The sequence below is a fragment of the Anolis sagrei genome, chromosome 2 (genome assembly GCF_037176765.1).
Source record: "Anolis sagrei isolate rAnoSag1 chromosome 2, rAnoSag1.mat, whole genome shotgun sequence".
Lineage (NCBI taxonomy): Eukaryota > Metazoa > Chordata > Lepidosauria > Squamata > Dactyloidae > Anolis > Anolis sagrei.
Window position 1 is genome coordinate 9,578,975 of NC_090022.1, and position 17,041 is coordinate 9,596,015.

At 45.4% G+C, this 17,041-nt stretch overlaps 1 protein-coding gene across 1 annotated transcript in view; it reads right to left on the reverse strand.

The window, feature by feature from the left end:
- Positions 1 to 345: 345 nt before the first annotated feature.
- The window catches only part of LOC132765774 (zinc finger protein 850-like), a 1,095,673-nt gene continuing 1,078,977 nt past the window's right edge, over positions 346 to 17,041 (reverse strand). The window contains exons 8-12 of the mRNA XM_067463680.1: positions 6,487 to 6,957; positions 6,020 to 6,146; positions 5,482 to 5,549; positions 4,484 to 4,610; positions 346 to 2,920 (exon numbers count right to left, since the gene is read on the reverse strand). Of these exons, the coding sequence (XP_067319781.1) occupies positions 1,281 to 2,920; positions 4,484 to 4,610; positions 5,482 to 5,549; positions 6,020 to 6,146; positions 6,487 to 6,957 (2,433 nt within the window). The 3' untranslated portion in view covers positions 346 to 1,280. The remainder of the gene's footprint in view (positions 2,921 to 4,483; positions 4,611 to 5,481; positions 5,550 to 6,019; positions 6,147 to 6,486; positions 6,958 to 17,041) is intronic.

The window sequence follows — 17,041 nt, forward strand, 5'->3', positions numbered from 1 at the left end:
TGATTGAAAACAGCAACGTGAGTAGATGAATAGCAACTGCATTAAGTGGGGAGGTATCTTAGGCATGGAAGAAAATTAACGAACTAAGAAAGCTCTTCGGCAAAGGAGATGGAGCGTCAGCACTCCCGTGGCCAGAACTGAGCACAGCCTCCAAAAGATGCAGAATGATGAGAGAAAGCCTAAATATACCTCTATCCGTTGTCTGTCATGCCACTGCATAATCAGCATTGAATGTTTGCTGTATATGTGTTCTGTGATCCACACTGAGTCTCCTTTGGGGTGAGAAGGGCAAAATGGAAGCGATGTAAGTAAATAAATAAATAAATACTAAAATAACAGCAAGACTCGTGTTCTTCAATTTAATGCAGATTAAAAGTGTGTGTGCCAGGAGCAGGGAAACAGGCAGTAAATTCTAGCCAGAGATATGATTTGCACATCAAGGGAAATAACCGTGCAAGCATATTTTCCTTTGGCTTGGCCTCAACAGAAGCACCATCTTTGCTGGAGGACAACACTTACAAACTGGAAATTAGCAACCTAGGTGGCAAAGGAGCTGGAAACTCAGCCTAGAAGAACAACTGATGGAATACATATGGTTTTTTGAAAAAAGTGACATCTCAAGTCATATTTAACCCTCTGAAGGATTGTCACAGGGAGCTTGCTTTCATCTGCTCCAGAGAAGAAGACCTCAGCTTAGGAATTCAAAGGACAAGGAAGTGGCCTCTACCAAATCGTAGGCAGAATTTCTCGAACAGTCCTGTTTGAAATCAAATGCTTACCCAGAAAGGCTGAACAGACGAAAGCCAGTCCAGTCAGTCCCATGGTGATGGCCGTGACCAGAGAAGCAAAAAAGAGTTATAAAGAGTTATTACAAAAAAGTCCTATAAAGAAACCTATAAAGAATTGACGCTATGGACACAGGAGCATTCTCCAGCCCAGGAATATGTCACATTTTGGAGTTTAGGACATTTTATGTCAACCAGTGCTGTGAATAGGTTGGACTGAAACGAGTACTGGGCTTGGCATTTCAATTGACTCAAGTTACTGTTTCTTGTCTGTTTGTCTTCCAGCTCTGGTTCAAGGCTCATCTAAGCTTTAGATCCCACCTGGGAAGATACTGAAGACATGATTTTTCAGTCCCACCCAACAGTATGCAAATATAGAATTACTGCCAGAAAGAAAACTGCAAATCACACTGAAATTACACCGTTTGCAACCAAATGCTACATATTTACTCATCTTTTTTAAAGGTTTATGGATGGCCCATGAGGTCTCCAACTCTATGATTCTATGATTTTATGGAGTCTTTTGTGGCTCATGAAGGCTGAACTGCGAGCAAAACATTTCCCACACTCCTGGCATTGGTTTGGCTTCTCTTCCGTGTGGAATCTTTTGTGGCTCACCAAGGCTGCACTGTCAGCAAAACATTTCCCACACTCCTGGCATTGGTATGGCTTCTCTCCTGTGTGGACTATTTTGTGGTTCACCAAGCCTGAACTGTGAGTAAAACATTTCCCGCACTCCTGGCATTCGTATGGCTTCTTTCTTGTGTGGAGTCTTTTGTGCCTCACCAAGGCTGCACTGTCAGCAAAACATTTCCCACACTCCTGGCATTTGTATGGCTTCTGTCCTGTATGAACTATTTTGTGGTTCACCAAGCCTGAACTCTGAGTAAAACATTTCCCACACTCCTGGCATTGGTATGGTTTCTCTCCTGTGTGGAGTCTTTTGTGGTTCATCAAGCCTGAACGCTGAGTAAAACATTTCCCACACTCCTGGCAATGGTATGGCTTCTCTCCTGTGTGGAGTCTTTTGTGGCTCACCAAGTGTGAGTGGTAACCAAAACATTTCCCACACTCCTGGCATTGGTATGGCTTCTCTCCTGTGTGGACTCTTTTGTGGCTCACCAAGGATGAACGCTCAGCAAAACATTTTCCACACTCCTGGCAGTGGTATGGCTTCTCTCCTGTATGGAGTCTTTTGTGGCTCGCCAAGGCTGAATTGTAAGCAAAACATTTCCCACACTCCTGGCATTGGTATGGCTTCTCTCCTGAGTGGAGTCTTTTGTGGCTCACCAAGGCTGAACTGTCAGCAAAACATTTTCCACACTCCTGGCAGTGGTATGGCTTCTCTCCTGAGTGGAATCTTTTGTGGCTCACCAAGGATGAACGGTCAGCAAAACATTTTCCACACTCCTGGCAGTGGTATGGCTTCTCTCCTGTGTGGAGTCTTTTGTGGCTCGCCAAGTCTGAGCGGTAACCAAAACATTTCCCACACTCCTGGCATTTGTGTGGCTTCTCTCCTGTATGAATTCTTTTGTGGCTCACCAAGGTTGAACTCTGAGTAAAACATTTCCCACACTCCTGGCATTGGTATGGTTTCTCTCCTGTGTGGAGTCTTTTGTGGTTCACCAAGGTTGAACTGTGAGTAAAACATTTCCCACACTCCTGGCATTGGTATGGTTTCTCTCCTGTGTGGACTCTCTTATGCGTCACCAAGGCTGAACTGTCAGCAAAACATTTCCCACACTGCTGGCACTGGTATGGATTCTCTCCTGTGTGAAATCTCTCATGTTTCTTCAAGTGCGAACTCTGGATAAATGATTTCCCACACTCTTGGTTTATGAAATCTTCAGTTGCTTCAAATATTTCTTCTTGGCTCAGATGTGGCAATTTGTAATCAGCAACACATTTTGCTGATACTTTCCATTTAAGATGCCTTTTCTCAGCATGGAGTGTCTTGTGAAGCACAAGTGCCATATAATGTTTAAAACACTGCCCGCATACATTGCATAGGAAGGGCCTTTCTCTGGCAGAAACTCCGTCTTCACTGTGGGTTTGCTGGTGTCTAGGAAGGCCCTCATTGTGCCCAGAATGCTGACTGCGTTTGGTGTAGACATTGCTCTTCTTCCATTTATCTGCTGTGAAGAAGGACAGAAACAATCATTCCTCAGCGTGGATGATAAAGAGTCTAAAGATATAAATGCTGCCCTCTTCTCACTCCTTGTTCATTAACAATAGACACTGTTTGACTGCCTGGAGCCTCTAAGGGAGAGCTGAGTAACATATGTTCCAGAGTATACCTGTTGCTCAGCCCAGTATGTTTTTTTATTCTGTCTCCTCCTCCCTTTTGCCTTCACATTCAAATCCTTGCCTTTTATTCTCGCTAAAATTGTATCATGCTACCACCCATTTAACAATCATTCCTTTCTTTTTCCTTCTTTCTCCCCATGTGACTAAAAAAAAAACCCGAGCCCTAATCATTCACAAGCACAGAACATAGAACACATTATGTTGCAGGTCACCATCTTGCTAATGACTGAAGCAAGGGACAGTTTGTGTGCTGGGAGCGGCAGCGTACAAAAAGAGCCTGGCCTGCAGACATGAAGAGCTGGCAAGAAAAAGAAGGTGGAATATCACCCTGATAAAAATATGTATAGCTCTGTCTGCATATCTAAAGCCAGGAGAAGTTTTTTTATGTTCCATTCTCCGGCCCCACTCCAATATATTTCCTTGGGGCCCGAGTAAGAAGAATGTCAGCAGACATCAAGAGCAAGTCTGCTTTTTGCAATAACAAGTATTTCCCATCATTTTCCATCCAGTGTTCCTTGTGGGGGTTGCATTCCAGGACCTCCCGCAATAAATGAAAACCGCAAAGTAGGGATGCTCTGATTATTTTAATATTTATACATTATTTTAGTAGGTATATACTATTTTAAGTCTTTATAAACTTAAAATAAAGTGAAGTGAAATGAAGTGAAGTGAAGTGAAGTGAAGTGAAGGGAGGAAGGAGGGAGGGAGGGAGGGAGGGAGGGAAGGAAGGAAGGAAGGAAGGAAGGAAGGAAGGAAGGACCAAGGCTGGAGGGGGGCAGGGAGGACTGAGGAGGGAAAGCACCTCAGATAGCGGTGGAGGCAAAAACTCACAAAACAGTGAAAATGCCATGATATATATTTTAAATTAATATTTTTTTAAAATCCGCAAAACAGCAAGTCCATTAAAAGCAAACCACGGGACACTGTACTCCTTTTGGCTTCAGGCACGGAGTGGCTTTCCAAGCAGTCCAAGGGTACACAGGATGCAAAAGCAGGTTGCTGAAAAGGTGTGCCTGAAGTCAGGATAGGTTTGCTGGGCTACTTATTGAATATTTGCTCCCCCCTCCATGCCCCCGCCCCTGCCTCTTCCTCACACACACACTCATCTAGTGACTGATCTAGGGTGATCACTCTTGAGAGGTTTTCGAGGGGGCCCTGGTGCTGCGAGGGAGCTTGGACTTGACTTCCCACTGGAGTCCAAAATGGTGCTAAAATGGCTGTTGCTCAGGCACCAAGTCAATATTACTCTTATGTCATATATTTCTAACATAAGCCCTGCCTTGAGAACTCTCAGAGATTGAGATGACTTAGGATCCTGCCCGCACCAGGGAGCTGCTGATTGGGATGCTGCACTTCTGAAATAAAAATCCCCATCTGTGGGGAAGCCTTACCAAGAGAGTCCACAATCCCATGAATCTCTTCCATGATCTGCATGTGCAAGACTTTCTGACCAGGATTCAGAAGAGCCCACTCCTCCAGGGAAAAATGAACAGCCACAACATCAAAGGCGATTGGGCCCTGGTGGAAAAAGAACACATTTCCTTTTCGCATAAGGGTCATCAAGAGAAATAATTACAAGAAACTCTTTAAAACAGATTTATATTCCTGTTGTTTGTTTGAAAGGGAAAGGACTATGGCCTCCGTTCCATAGTTTGAGTCTTGTAGAGACATCTGGTTGGTCACAGTTAAGAACCATTTCTTGATTGATATGTAGAATCAGAAATGTGTTTGAATTCTTCTTTGGTGATTTCTCTCTTTTTCCACTTCTTGTGCATGTCTCTTTTGAGACTTAGCCTAGTTAGAGGTTCTTTGGACATTCTTTGCACTTGTCCTATTTTTTCTCTTTGTTGGCACTGTATTTTCAAGAGTATTTCACTCTTGAAAAATTCCCACCCATCCATAACTCCCTTGTCTTTTAGTATCAGCGTCCATGGAACGCTTCTCAGTATTTCCTTCATTTTTTGGAAGTCAACTCTTCTAAAGCCCAGAATGCGGGTTTGACTTGTCTTAGTTTCGGCCTTCCTTTGTATCGCAAATTGCAGGAGCACATGGTCACTTGCCCCTAAGGATTCAACCACTTTGACTGCATTGATTAGGTCCTCCGCATTTGTTAGGATGAGATTGATGTTGCCTCTTCTGGACCCTAAAACGGTCTGCAAGACAAGCGAGGAATTTGTTGGACTTTGTACTCTAGGCTGCATTTGTTTTCCAGCAAATATCGGGATAGTTGAAATTGCCCATGACTACTGTATCTCCTCTTTGTGCTTGTTTGTTGACAGAAGGCTTTGTCGAGCTTTTCATCCTGGCTCAGAGGTCTGTAGTAGTTGCCTACGATGAGATCTTTTTGAGTCCTAGTTCCCTTGATTCTCCCAGAAATCCTTCTGCTTACCTGATTCAGTTCCACTCCTTCACAAAGGGGAATAAACGACTGTGGATTCGGGAACATCATTCCAGCCCCTGGGAGAGAGAGCAAGGTGTAGAAAACTGATCACATAAACATGTTTCAGAAGTTAATATCACAGTCCTAAAAAGAAACATATGAAGAATTGACCCTATGGACAGAGGAGCATTATCCCGCCCAGGAATATGTAACATTTTAGAGTTTAGGACTTTTTTTATCTCAACCTGTGAAACGAGTCCAGGACTTGGTATTTCAAGTGACTCCAGTTACTGTTGAAATACCAACAGTTCAGTTTCCAGCTCAGTTTCATGGCTCTTCTTAGCTTTGGATCCCACCTGGGAAGTTACCGAAGGAATGATTTTTCACTCCCACCCAACAGTATGCAAATGTAGAAGTACAGCCAGAAAGAAAACTGCAAATCATGCTGAAATGTGCATCTTCTCTAGCTCAAACAGATTGTATTTTCCCTGAAGGGGAATTTCCACTGGCATAAAACACCAACACTCCCAGAAGGGTTCCTTCTTACCCTGCAAGGCTGCAGCTTCATCCGATTCCAGCTTGAGCTCCTTCTGCTGGAGGCTCTGGGTGGTGTCTGAGTGAGACTTTTCTGATTCAGGGACACCGAGGTGGACTTCAATACAGTTATTTTGGGCCTGGAAGAGCACAGAGAATTTTAGAAGTAGTATGGAGAAAGATTAGAAAATGTCCCCCCCCCCCCCCCCTCAAAAGTGCAGAAATTGCATTCTGAGATGAGCCATATTCCACGTGCCATCATTTTCAATGTGATATCTGGGGTCAACAAATGTGAACTGAGATGCAACTGAACTTACAGTGAATATGGAGGTGAGAGCAGGAGGGCCAGAGCAGGTGGGAAAAGAGGCCGAGGGAGCAGAATCCGCCTTCTCACTCCCATCGGACTCATCTTGGAAGAGAGGCAGGATGAATGTATCCATCAGTCCCAAGGTGAGTGACACCAAGAGGCAATGCTCTCACCTGTCCTTCCTGCTTCTCGTCCTCTGCCCGACTCAGGAGGAAGCCTTCCGCCAGGGCCACCGCCTGGGAAGAGGTCTCTGCCCCACACTCTCGGACCCAGCTCCCCATCTCTGGGGGCAGGATGCTCAGGAACTGCTCCAGGATCACCAGGTCCAGCATCTCCGCCTTGGTGTGTTGCTCTGGCTTCAGCCACTGGCGGCAGAGAGAGTGGAGGCGGCTGCAAACCTCTCTGGGTCCCTCGCCCTCTCGGAAGGAGGAATGCCTGAAGCGCTGGAGCTGTATGTGCGCATTCAGGATTGTCTGCGTAGTTCTTTCCCAGAATTCGCCATTGCTCCCGGGAGGCCTGCGTGCTTCAGGTCCAGGTGAGTTGGGTCTCTCCATGTTGGAACTACTGATGGATGAAGAAGCCAACTGGATCCTAGATGCGTTTCCTCCCTCTTCTCTCAAGGGAAAGAAATCCCTCAACAGGCTCTACTCCAAAACTCTACTCCAACAATCACCTTTCCTCTGTGAAAGAAAGGCAGAATTAGACAACAGGCTTCGTGAGGCTTTTTCTTGGAGAGTAAAATAACAAGCCCTTTATTTACTTCAGAGCCAGGTAATGCTGGGCTCTCCTTTCACTTGGGCCTCTGCTTCTCCAGCCTCCAGGCCCACCTGGACTCACCTGGCCTCCCATTGAGCTCCCATTCAGTCCCAACCCATACTGAATCCCCCCGTGATTCTTTCAGCTGATGCCTCGTGATCCATAGCCTTCCTTGTGAAGAAGAACCAAGAGATTTTGAAACAAGAGAAAAAAATCAATGTAACGACTAAAGTAAAATATTTGGAAATCCAGACGACAAACAGAAACTGAATTATTTAAAAACAACTATGAAAAAATATGGAAAGTGATACAAAAATTCCTGCAAAGTTGGAAGAATTTGGACCCATCTCTATTGGTGAGAATGTCCACAATCAAAATGAATGTAATCTCAAAAATGCTCTATTTATTTCAGACAATACCAATTTTGTCAGAGGGAGCACTCTTTGAAGCCTGGAAGGAAAAACCGACAAAACTCATCTTCTCTCATCCTTCTCTTCTTCAGGCTAAACATGCCCAGCTCCTTAAACCGCTCCTCATAGGGCTTGTTCTCCAGACCCTTGATCATTTTCGTCGCCCTCCTCTGGACACATTCCAGCTTGTCAATATCTCTCTTGAGTCGTGGTGCCCAGAATTGGACACAATATTCCAGATGTGGTCTAACCAAAGCAGAATAGAGGGGTAGCATTACTTCCTTAGATCTAGACACTATGCTCCTCTTGATGCAGGCCAAAATCCCATTGGCTTTTTTTGCCGCCACATCACATGGTTGGCTCATGTTTAACTTGTTGTCCACGAGGACTCCAAGATCTTTTTCACACGTACTGCTCTCAAGCCAGGCGTCCCCCATTCTGTATCTTTGCATTTCGTTTTTCCTGCCAAAGTGGAGTATCTTGCATTTGTCACTGTTGAACTTCATTTTGTTACCTTTGGCCCATCTCTCTAATCTGTCAAGATCTTTGAATCCTGCTCCTGTCCTCTGGAGGACTGGCTCTCCCTCCCAATTTGGTGTCGTCTGTAAATTTGATGATCATGCCTTCTAGCCCTTCATCTAAGTCATGAATGAAGATGTTGAACAGGACCGGGCCCAGGACGGAACGCTGCTGATGGCACTCCGCTCGTCACTTCTTTCCAGGATGAAGAAGAGGAAGCCTTGGGGAGAATCACCCTTTGGGTTCGTCCATTTAACCAATTCCAGATCCACCTCACCGTAGTTTTGCCTAGCCCACATTGGACTAGTTTCCTTGCCAGAAGGTCATGCGGGACCTTGTCGAAGGCCTTACTGAAATCCAGGTACGCCACATCCACGGCATTCCCCGCATCTACCCAGCTTGTAGCTCTATCGAAGAAAGAGATCAGATGAGTCTGGCATGACTTGTTTGTGATACATCCATGTTGACTATTAGCGATGACTGCATTTGTTTCTAAGTGTATAGATTATGAGTAAAGCACAGGAGACAAGATGGAATTGTCTCCTGCCCGCCTCTCTCTTCACTCTGGCCCAGAGAAGCAGTTGGTGCTGGTGGAGGGGGTCCCCAGCTGATGACATAGGCAGGAGGCAAGATGGGACTGATGTTAGAAGGCCAGCCTGGGAGGGAAGGAATGAGGCTTGGGCCCCCTTTGTCCCTCCCTCCCTCCCTCCAGGTGTGTTGGGCTTCAGCCCCTCTTTGGCCCTTTGGAGAAGGAATGGGAAGAAGACTCACCAGGAGGAGGAGAAGAGGAGGAAGGAGAAAGAGGAGGAGAAGGAAGGGAACCAGGAGAGGAAGAGGAAGGAGAGGCCAAAGGGGACACTCTCCTCTCCCAGCCGGGTTCCTAGAGGGGCAGGAAAGGCGGGTCTGGGAGGGGGGAAGCCCACTTCCTCCCTGCCTCTCTAGGAACCACACTCCCTGCCCTTAACCCTTCCTTGCCCAGCATTACTCTGGAAGGAGGGGAAAAGAGCCTCTCTCCAAAGCCCTGCAACCACAAGGGCTGAAGATGAAGGCAGAGATGGCATTGTGTGACTGACCATGGATTGACCTGGACTATAATTTTGAACCTACCCTGGCAGTCTTCAGAAAGAACTTGAAGACCTTCCCAGAATAGGACATCTCCAATACCAAGTCCCAGAAGCACTGTATTAGAACTAAGATTGTATTGTCGAAGGCTTTCATGGCTGGAATCACTAGGTTCTTGTGGGTTTTTTTCGGGCTATAGGGCCATGTTCTAGAGGCATTTTCTCCTGACGTTTCGCCTGCATCTATGGCAAGCATCAGGACTCTGATCCCACCTGCTTCTCGATCCCGCCTGCTTCTCAAGCACGGCTGGCGGGGACGAGAGATAGGCCTTTTCGGTGGTGGCTCCTCGGCTGTGGAACGCTCTTCCCACGGACATTAGCCTAGCACCATTTCTAATGGTATTCCGCAAAAAACTGAAGACCTGGCTGTTTGTGCAGGCGTTCGAATAACCAGTGCAATGATTGGCAATGAACATAGGAATGGAACAATGGATGACGAATTCTGGATTATGTTTTTGGAGGATGAGACGATTGATTAATATAGTAATTGTTTATTGTATTGTCGAAGGCTTTCATGGCTGGAATCACTAGGTTCTTGTGGGGTTTTTTTCGGGCTATAGAGCCATGTTCTAGAGGCAATTGTTTATTGTTTGGATAATATGTTAATTTGTTAATTGTTGTTACCTTGTTGCATTGAATTATTGCTGTTTTTATTGGTTGTGAACCGCTGTGAGTCGCCCTCGGGCTGAGAACAGCGGTATATAAGTAAAGTAAAGTAAAGTAAATAAATAAATAATAGTGAGATCTGTTGGAATTAGGACAATGGGTTTATATATCTGTGGAATGACTAGGGTGGGACAAAGGACTCTTGTCTGTTGGAGCTAGCTGTGAATGTTTCAACCGACCACCTTCATTAGCATTTGAAGGCCTCACTGAGCCTGGGAAAATCTTTTGTTGAGAGGTGTTAAGATGTGCCTGGTTGTTTCCCCTCTGTTGTTTTGCTGTTGTAATTTTAGAGGATTTTTTTTAATACTGGTAGCCAGATTTTGTTCATTTTCATGGCCTCTTCCTTCCTGTTGAAATTATCCACATGCTTGTGGATTTCAATGGCTTCTCTGTCTAGTCTGACATGGTGGTTGTTGGTGTGGTCCAGCATTTCTGTGTTCTCTCTGGACACAGCATATTATTTGAGAACACAGAAATGCTGGACCACACCAACAACCACCATGTCAGACTATTGTGTCTTAGTGTATTGTTTATTGCTTGTTGTTTATACGAACCCACACGTTCACTTCGGTCATCTGGAGAGGTCCTGCTCGTGATCCCGCCCGCGTCGCAAGCGCGCTTGGTGGGGACTCGAGACAGGGCCTTTTCTGTGGTGCCCCCCCCCCCCCCCCCCACTTTGGAACATCCTCCCAAAAGATCTTAGACAGGCCCCTACACTGGCAGTCTTCAGAAAGAACTTGAAGACCTGGCTGTTCCGATGTGCTTTCCCAGATTAGGAATCTCCAATACCAAGTCCCAGAAGCACTTTAGTAGAACTAAGATCACTGCACACCGCACACTGCACTTACTTTATAATCCTACATACCTCCTGCCACACCAGCACTTTTCATCCTGTACCCACTACTCTGGCCGGCCCAGTTTTATAGTGTCTTCATGTACTGTTATTGTTGTTGTTTATTCTGCTTAACTGTGTTTAATTAGCTTTAGGTATTGTATTGTTGTACTGTGTTTCGAGGCTTCGACCTATGTAAGTCGCGTCGAGTCCTTCGGGAGATGCTAGCGGGGTACAAATAAAGTTATAGTAATAATAATAATAATAATAATAATAATATTGCTTTAATTGTTTTAATTTGCCTTAGGTTTTGTATTGTTATATTGTGTGTTGAGGCCTTGGCCTTTGTAAGCCGCATCGAGTCCTTCGGGAGATGCTAGCAGGGTACAAATAAAGTTTAGTAATAATAATAATAATAATAATAATAACCTGCGTGATTTAAAATGAGTTTTTTTAAAAAATGTAATGTGTCAATTTATTTATTTATTTATTTATTTGCTATACTTGTATGCCGCTGTTTCTCAGCCTAGCCGGCGACTCAACGCGGTTTACAACAAAATACAACAATCAACAGTATACAATTTAAAACCATAAAAACATAATACACAATATTCGCACATCAATAACAGACCAATGCATCTCCTGACTAAAATCGTAATCCAGTTTCGTCGTCCATATTACCAAACCTTTAATCATTACATTCATTGCACCGATTTAACCAAATGCCTGTTCGAACATCCAGGTTTTTAATTTTCTACGGAACATCATCAGCGAGGGGGCTGATCTTACCTCCATGGGAAGGGCGTTCCATAGGCGAGGGGCCACCACAGAAAAGGCCCTGTCTCTCGTCCCCACCAGCCGCACCTGTGAAGCAGGTGGGATTGAGAGCAGGGCCTCCCCAGAAGATCTTAGGGTCCTGGTGGGCTGATAGGTTGAGATACGTTCAGATAGATAGGTTGGGCCAGAACCGTTTAGGGCTTTAAAGGCCAACGCCAGCACTTTGAATTGAGCCCGGTAGCAAATCGGCAGCCAGTGGAGCTGGTGCAGCAGAGGAGTTGTATGCTCCCTGCGCTCCGCTCCTGTTAGTATCATGGCTGCCGAACGTTGGACTAATTGGAGCTTCCGGGCCGTCTTCAAAGGCAACCCCACGTAGAGAGCGTTGCAGTAGTCTAAACGGGATGTAATTGTTTTAATTGTAATTCTTATTTATCACTGTCGTTGGCATCAAATGAATGCCTGTTGTGAAGCTGCCCTGAGAAATATGCAAAATAAAATAAATAAATAAATAAATAAATAAATAAATAAATAATACCACTTTATTTGTACCCCACTACCATCTCCCCAAGGGACTTGGTGCGGCTTACATGAGGCCGAGCCCAAATACAACAATACAAGCAACGAACAATACAAGTAATTAAAATAAAAAACATAGACAATAAAATATACAACATATCAATAAGACAGCACACAATTAAAAACAGTGGGGAGGCCAAATGTAAAATTAAAATTGGAAGTGATGCTGGGACATGGACGAAAAGGTGATAGTGGTGTTTGTGGAAGACATATGAGCAGACCTAAAGAAATGTAAAGTGCTTGGAGGACAAAGTGCTATGGGATCATTATTCCGGGAAGGCACACTGGAACAGCCACGTCTTCAAACTCCTTCTGAAGACTGCCAGAGTTGGGGCCTGTCTGATGTCTTTACAGAGTGAGTTCCAGAGTCGAGGGGCCACCACCGAAAAGGCCCTCTCTCTTGTCCCCACCAAACGCGCCTGCAAGGCTGGTGGGATCGAGAGCAGGGCCTCTCCAGATGATCGAAGGGATCATGTGGGTTCGTATATGGAGATGCGGTCACGCAGGTATGCAGGTCCCAAACCGTTCAGGGCTTTGTAGGTAAGATCCTGCACCTTGAATTGGGTCCGGTAAATGAATAGCAGCCAGTGGAGCTCCTTGAACAGTTGGGATGACTGCTCCCTGTAAGGCACCCCAGTTAGCAACCTGGCTGCCGTCCATTGGATCATCTGACATTTCTGGGCCGTTTTCAAGGGCAGTCCCACGTAGAGTGCACTGCAGTAATCCAGTCTAGAGGTGACTAAGGCGTGGACCACTTTGGCTAGATCCGCCTTCCTGAGGTACGGTCGCAGTTGGCGCATGAGTCTTAGTTGTGCAAAGGCCCTCCCGGCCACCACCGACGCCTGAGCCTCAAACGTAAGTGAAGAATCCAGGAGGACCCCCAAACTGCAGACTTGTGACTTCAGGGGGAGTGCAACCCTGTCAAGCACAGGTTGCCACCCTATACGCTGGTCTGGTTTACGATCGACCAGGAGGACCTCTGTCTTGTTGGGATTAATCTTCAGGTTGTTCATCCTCATCCAGACAGCCACAGCGGTCAGGCACTCGTCTAGCACTCGAGGGGTCTCCTTGGAGTTGGGTGGAAAAGAAGTTGTGTGTCATCTGCATAGATGGCACCCAACTCCAAAACTCCGGATGACCTCACCCAGCGGATTCATGTAGATGTTAAAAAGCATGGGAGACAGAATGGAACCTTGCAGGACCCCACAGGTCAAAGGCCAGGGGTCCGAGCAGGTGTCTCCCAGCTTCATCATCTGGGATCAATCCTCCAGGAAGGACTGGAGCCATGACAAAGCCATACCTCCTAGGCCCATCCTGGAGAGGCATCCCAGAAGGATACCATGATCGATGTTATTGAAAGCCGCTGAGATGTCCAAGAGAACCAACAGGGTCACACACCCCCTGTCCAGCTCCCTAAATAAATAGATATACCGAAGGAAGAAACATTCCATATTCATAGGATAGTTTGTATTGAGCTCCCAGTCGCACAGTGGGTTAAACTGCTGAGCTGCTAAGCTTGATAACTGGGGTGAGCTCCTGCTGTTAGCCCCAGCTTCTGCCAACCTAGCAGTTTGAAAACATGCAAATGTGAGTAGATCAATAGATACCGCTCCAGCGGGGAGGTAACGGCGCTCCATGTAATCATGCCGGCAGGATCACCTTGGAGGTGTCTATGGACAATGTCGACTCTTTGGACCCTCCTACATGCGTGACCGCACTTCTGTGTATGAACCCACACGATCATCTGGAGAGGCCCTGCTCATGCTCCCACCTCCTTCGCAGGTGCGACTGATGGGGACGAGGGAGAGGGCCTTCTCGGTGCTGGCCCCTCGACTCTGGAACTCACTTCCCAGGGACATTAGACACGCCCCAACATTGGCAGTCTTTAGGAGGAGCCTGAAAACGTGGTTGTTCCAGCCTTCCCAGAATAAGGAGAACTCTCAGCAATGTGTCCTCAAAATGCACTTTAATACTGACTTAGGATGGACTGCGTTCCCTCGTTTCTCTTTGAAAAATCCTATCCCAGTTATATTTACCCTTGTTCACATCAGCATATTTTCAATTTTAATATATTACATTTGGCCCGGCCATTTTTTAAAAACTGTTTATATGTCACTATCGATTATTGTTTTTTGTTTATGTGATTTATGTTTTGTATTTTATTGACTGTTTTATTAATGTTGTGTTATTGATGTTTTGTTTGATGTACTTTGGGCTCGGCCTCAAGTAAGCCGCACCGAGTCCCTTGGGGAGATGGTAGCGGGGTACAAATAAAGTATTATTATTATTATTATTATTATTATTATTATTATTAAATGGAGATGAGCACCACACCCCAGAGTCGGACCAACCGGACTTAATGTCAGGGGAAAACCTTTACCTTTACTTAATAATAATAATAATAATAATAATAATAATAAAACTTTGTGATCGCATTTTTCCCTATGAACCTGCGCGAGCCCTAAGATCTGCTGGAAAGGTTCTTCTCTCACTCCCACCTCCGTCACAAGCGTGGCTGGTGGGGACGAGGAAGAGGGCCTTCTCAATGGTGGCTCCCCGGCTCTGGAACTCTCTCCCCAGGAAGATTAGACTGGTGCCCATTCTGTCCACTAATCGTAAAGACCTAAAAATGTGGCTGTTCCATTGTGACTTTGATTAAACAGTTCAGTAGATAATTTGCCCCTGCACCAGTCATAACTCAATATTTGTGTCTTGCACGTTACCACTGTTTCCTGCCCTATAGCTATACTGTTCTAATTGACATTGCCCTTCTAACCTCCACTTATTATCTGGCTCCTGCACTTTTTCCATCGGCCCTGTTGTTGCAATTGTATTAGTAATCTGACTACCATGTCAGGCTATTGGTTGTTTGTTGATGGTTGTTTGTATGTTGTTTTATGTTGCTTTTAGAATTTTTACTGTGTTTATTTTAATTTATATTTGACCGGGCTTGTCCCCACGTAAGCCACCCTGAGTCCGTTCGGGGAGATGGTGGCAGGATACAAAAATAAAGTTGTTGTTGTTGTTATTCTGTGCAGTTCAATTAAAAGTGATTACTATTTCCTTAATATCACATCCAGAGACTTAAATTTGCAAAATAGATCAAATTCTCTGTTTATAACAAAATCAATGATATATAACATTAGGCCGGTTATAGCACAGCAGGTTAATCAGCAGCTGCAGCCAACTGAATGTTCGAAGCTGGGCCAGTGTGAGCTCCTGATCTTTATCCCAGCTCCCCCGCCCACCTAGCTGATTGAAAACAGCAACGTGAGTAAATGAATAGCAACTGCATTAAGTGGGGAGGTATCTTAGGCACGGAAGAAAATTAACGAACAAAGAAAGAAAAAACTTGTGCGCCAGCTGTGCCCGTATCTTGGGAAGTCTGACTTGGCCACGGTGGTCCACACTTTGGTTACATCCCGTTTAGATTACTGCAACGCTCTCTACGTGGGGCTGCCTCTGAAGACTGCCTGGAAGCTGCAGCTAGTCCAACGCTTGGCAGCCAGATTACTAACGGGGGCTGGGTACAGGGAGCATACAACCCCTCTGTTACGCCAGCTCCACTGGCTGCCGATTAGCTTCCGAGCACAATTCAAAGTGCTGGTTTTGACCTACAAAGCCCTAAACGACTCTGGCCCTGTTTACCTGTCCGAACGGATTCTCCCCTATGAACCATCAAGGTTTTTAAGATCTTCGGGGGGGGGGGGCTTCTCTCGATCCCACCACTGTCACAATCGCGGTTGGTGGGGATGAGAAACAGGACCTTCTCGGTGGTGGCTTCCCGGCTTTGGAACTCCCTCCCACAGGAGATTAGAACGGCTCCCTCCCTCCTGACGTTCAGGAAATTAACAAAGACTTGGCTATGGAATGCGGCCTTTGACAACTGAGTCAACTCTGGTCCACATGGAAGGAGAATGAGTAACTGTGAATTATGACCATGAATGTTTTTGATGACCTGGCTGTGTAATTGTGATGATGACGATGTTGTATTGTAATATGTTTTTAACGTGTAATGATAATGCATTGTGTGGTTTGTATTTTGTATATGAACACCCTCCTGGAGGTGAGATCGGTACAGAAAACTTTTAAATAAATAAATAAGAAAGCTCTTCGGCAAGGACATGGAGCGTCCGCACTCCCGTGGCCAGAACTGAGCACAGCCTCCAAAAGATGCCGAATGATGAGAGAAAGCCTAAATATACCTCTCTCCGTTGTCTGTCATGTCACTGCATAATCAGCATTGAATGTTTGCTGTATATGTGTTCTGTGATCCACCCTGAATCTCTTTTAGGGTGAGAAGGGCAAAATGGAAGTGATGTATGTAAATAAATAAATACTAAAATAACAGCAAGACTCGTGTTCTTCAATTTAATGCAGATTAAAAGTGTGTGTGCCAGGACCAAGGAAACAGGCAGTAAATTCTAGCCAGAGATATGATTTGCACATCAAGGGAAATAACCGTGCAAGCATATTTTCCTTTGGCTTGGCCTCAACAGAAGCACCATCTTTGCTGGAGGACAACACTTACAAACTGGAAATTAGCAACCTAGGGGGCAAACGAGCTGGAAACTAAGCCTAGAAGAACAACTGATGGAATTACATGTGGTTTTTTGAAAAAAGTGACATCTCAAGTCATATTTAACCCTCTGAAGGATTGTCACAGGGAGCTTGCTTTCAGCTGCTCCAGAGAAGAAGACCTCAACTTAGGAATTCAAAGGACAAGGAAGTGGCCTCTACCAAATCGTAGGCAGAATTTCTCAAACAGTCCTGTTTGAAATCAAATGTTTACCCAGAAAGGCTGAACAGACGAAAGCCAGTCCAGTCAGTCCCATGGTGATGCCCGTGACCAGAGAAGCAAAAAAGAGTTCTCTAAAACAGTCCCAGGTCAAACAAAGCCAAAAAAAAAAAAAAAGTTCGAAACCAAGAAGAGAATTGTCTAAGAAATCCAAAGTTAAGGAGAACTTCTGGCTTCGAGAGCGGTTCAACAGTGGAACTCTCTGCCCTGGAGTATGGTGAAGGCTCCTTCTTTGGAGGCTTTAAAGCAGAGCCTGGGTGGCCATCTGTTGGG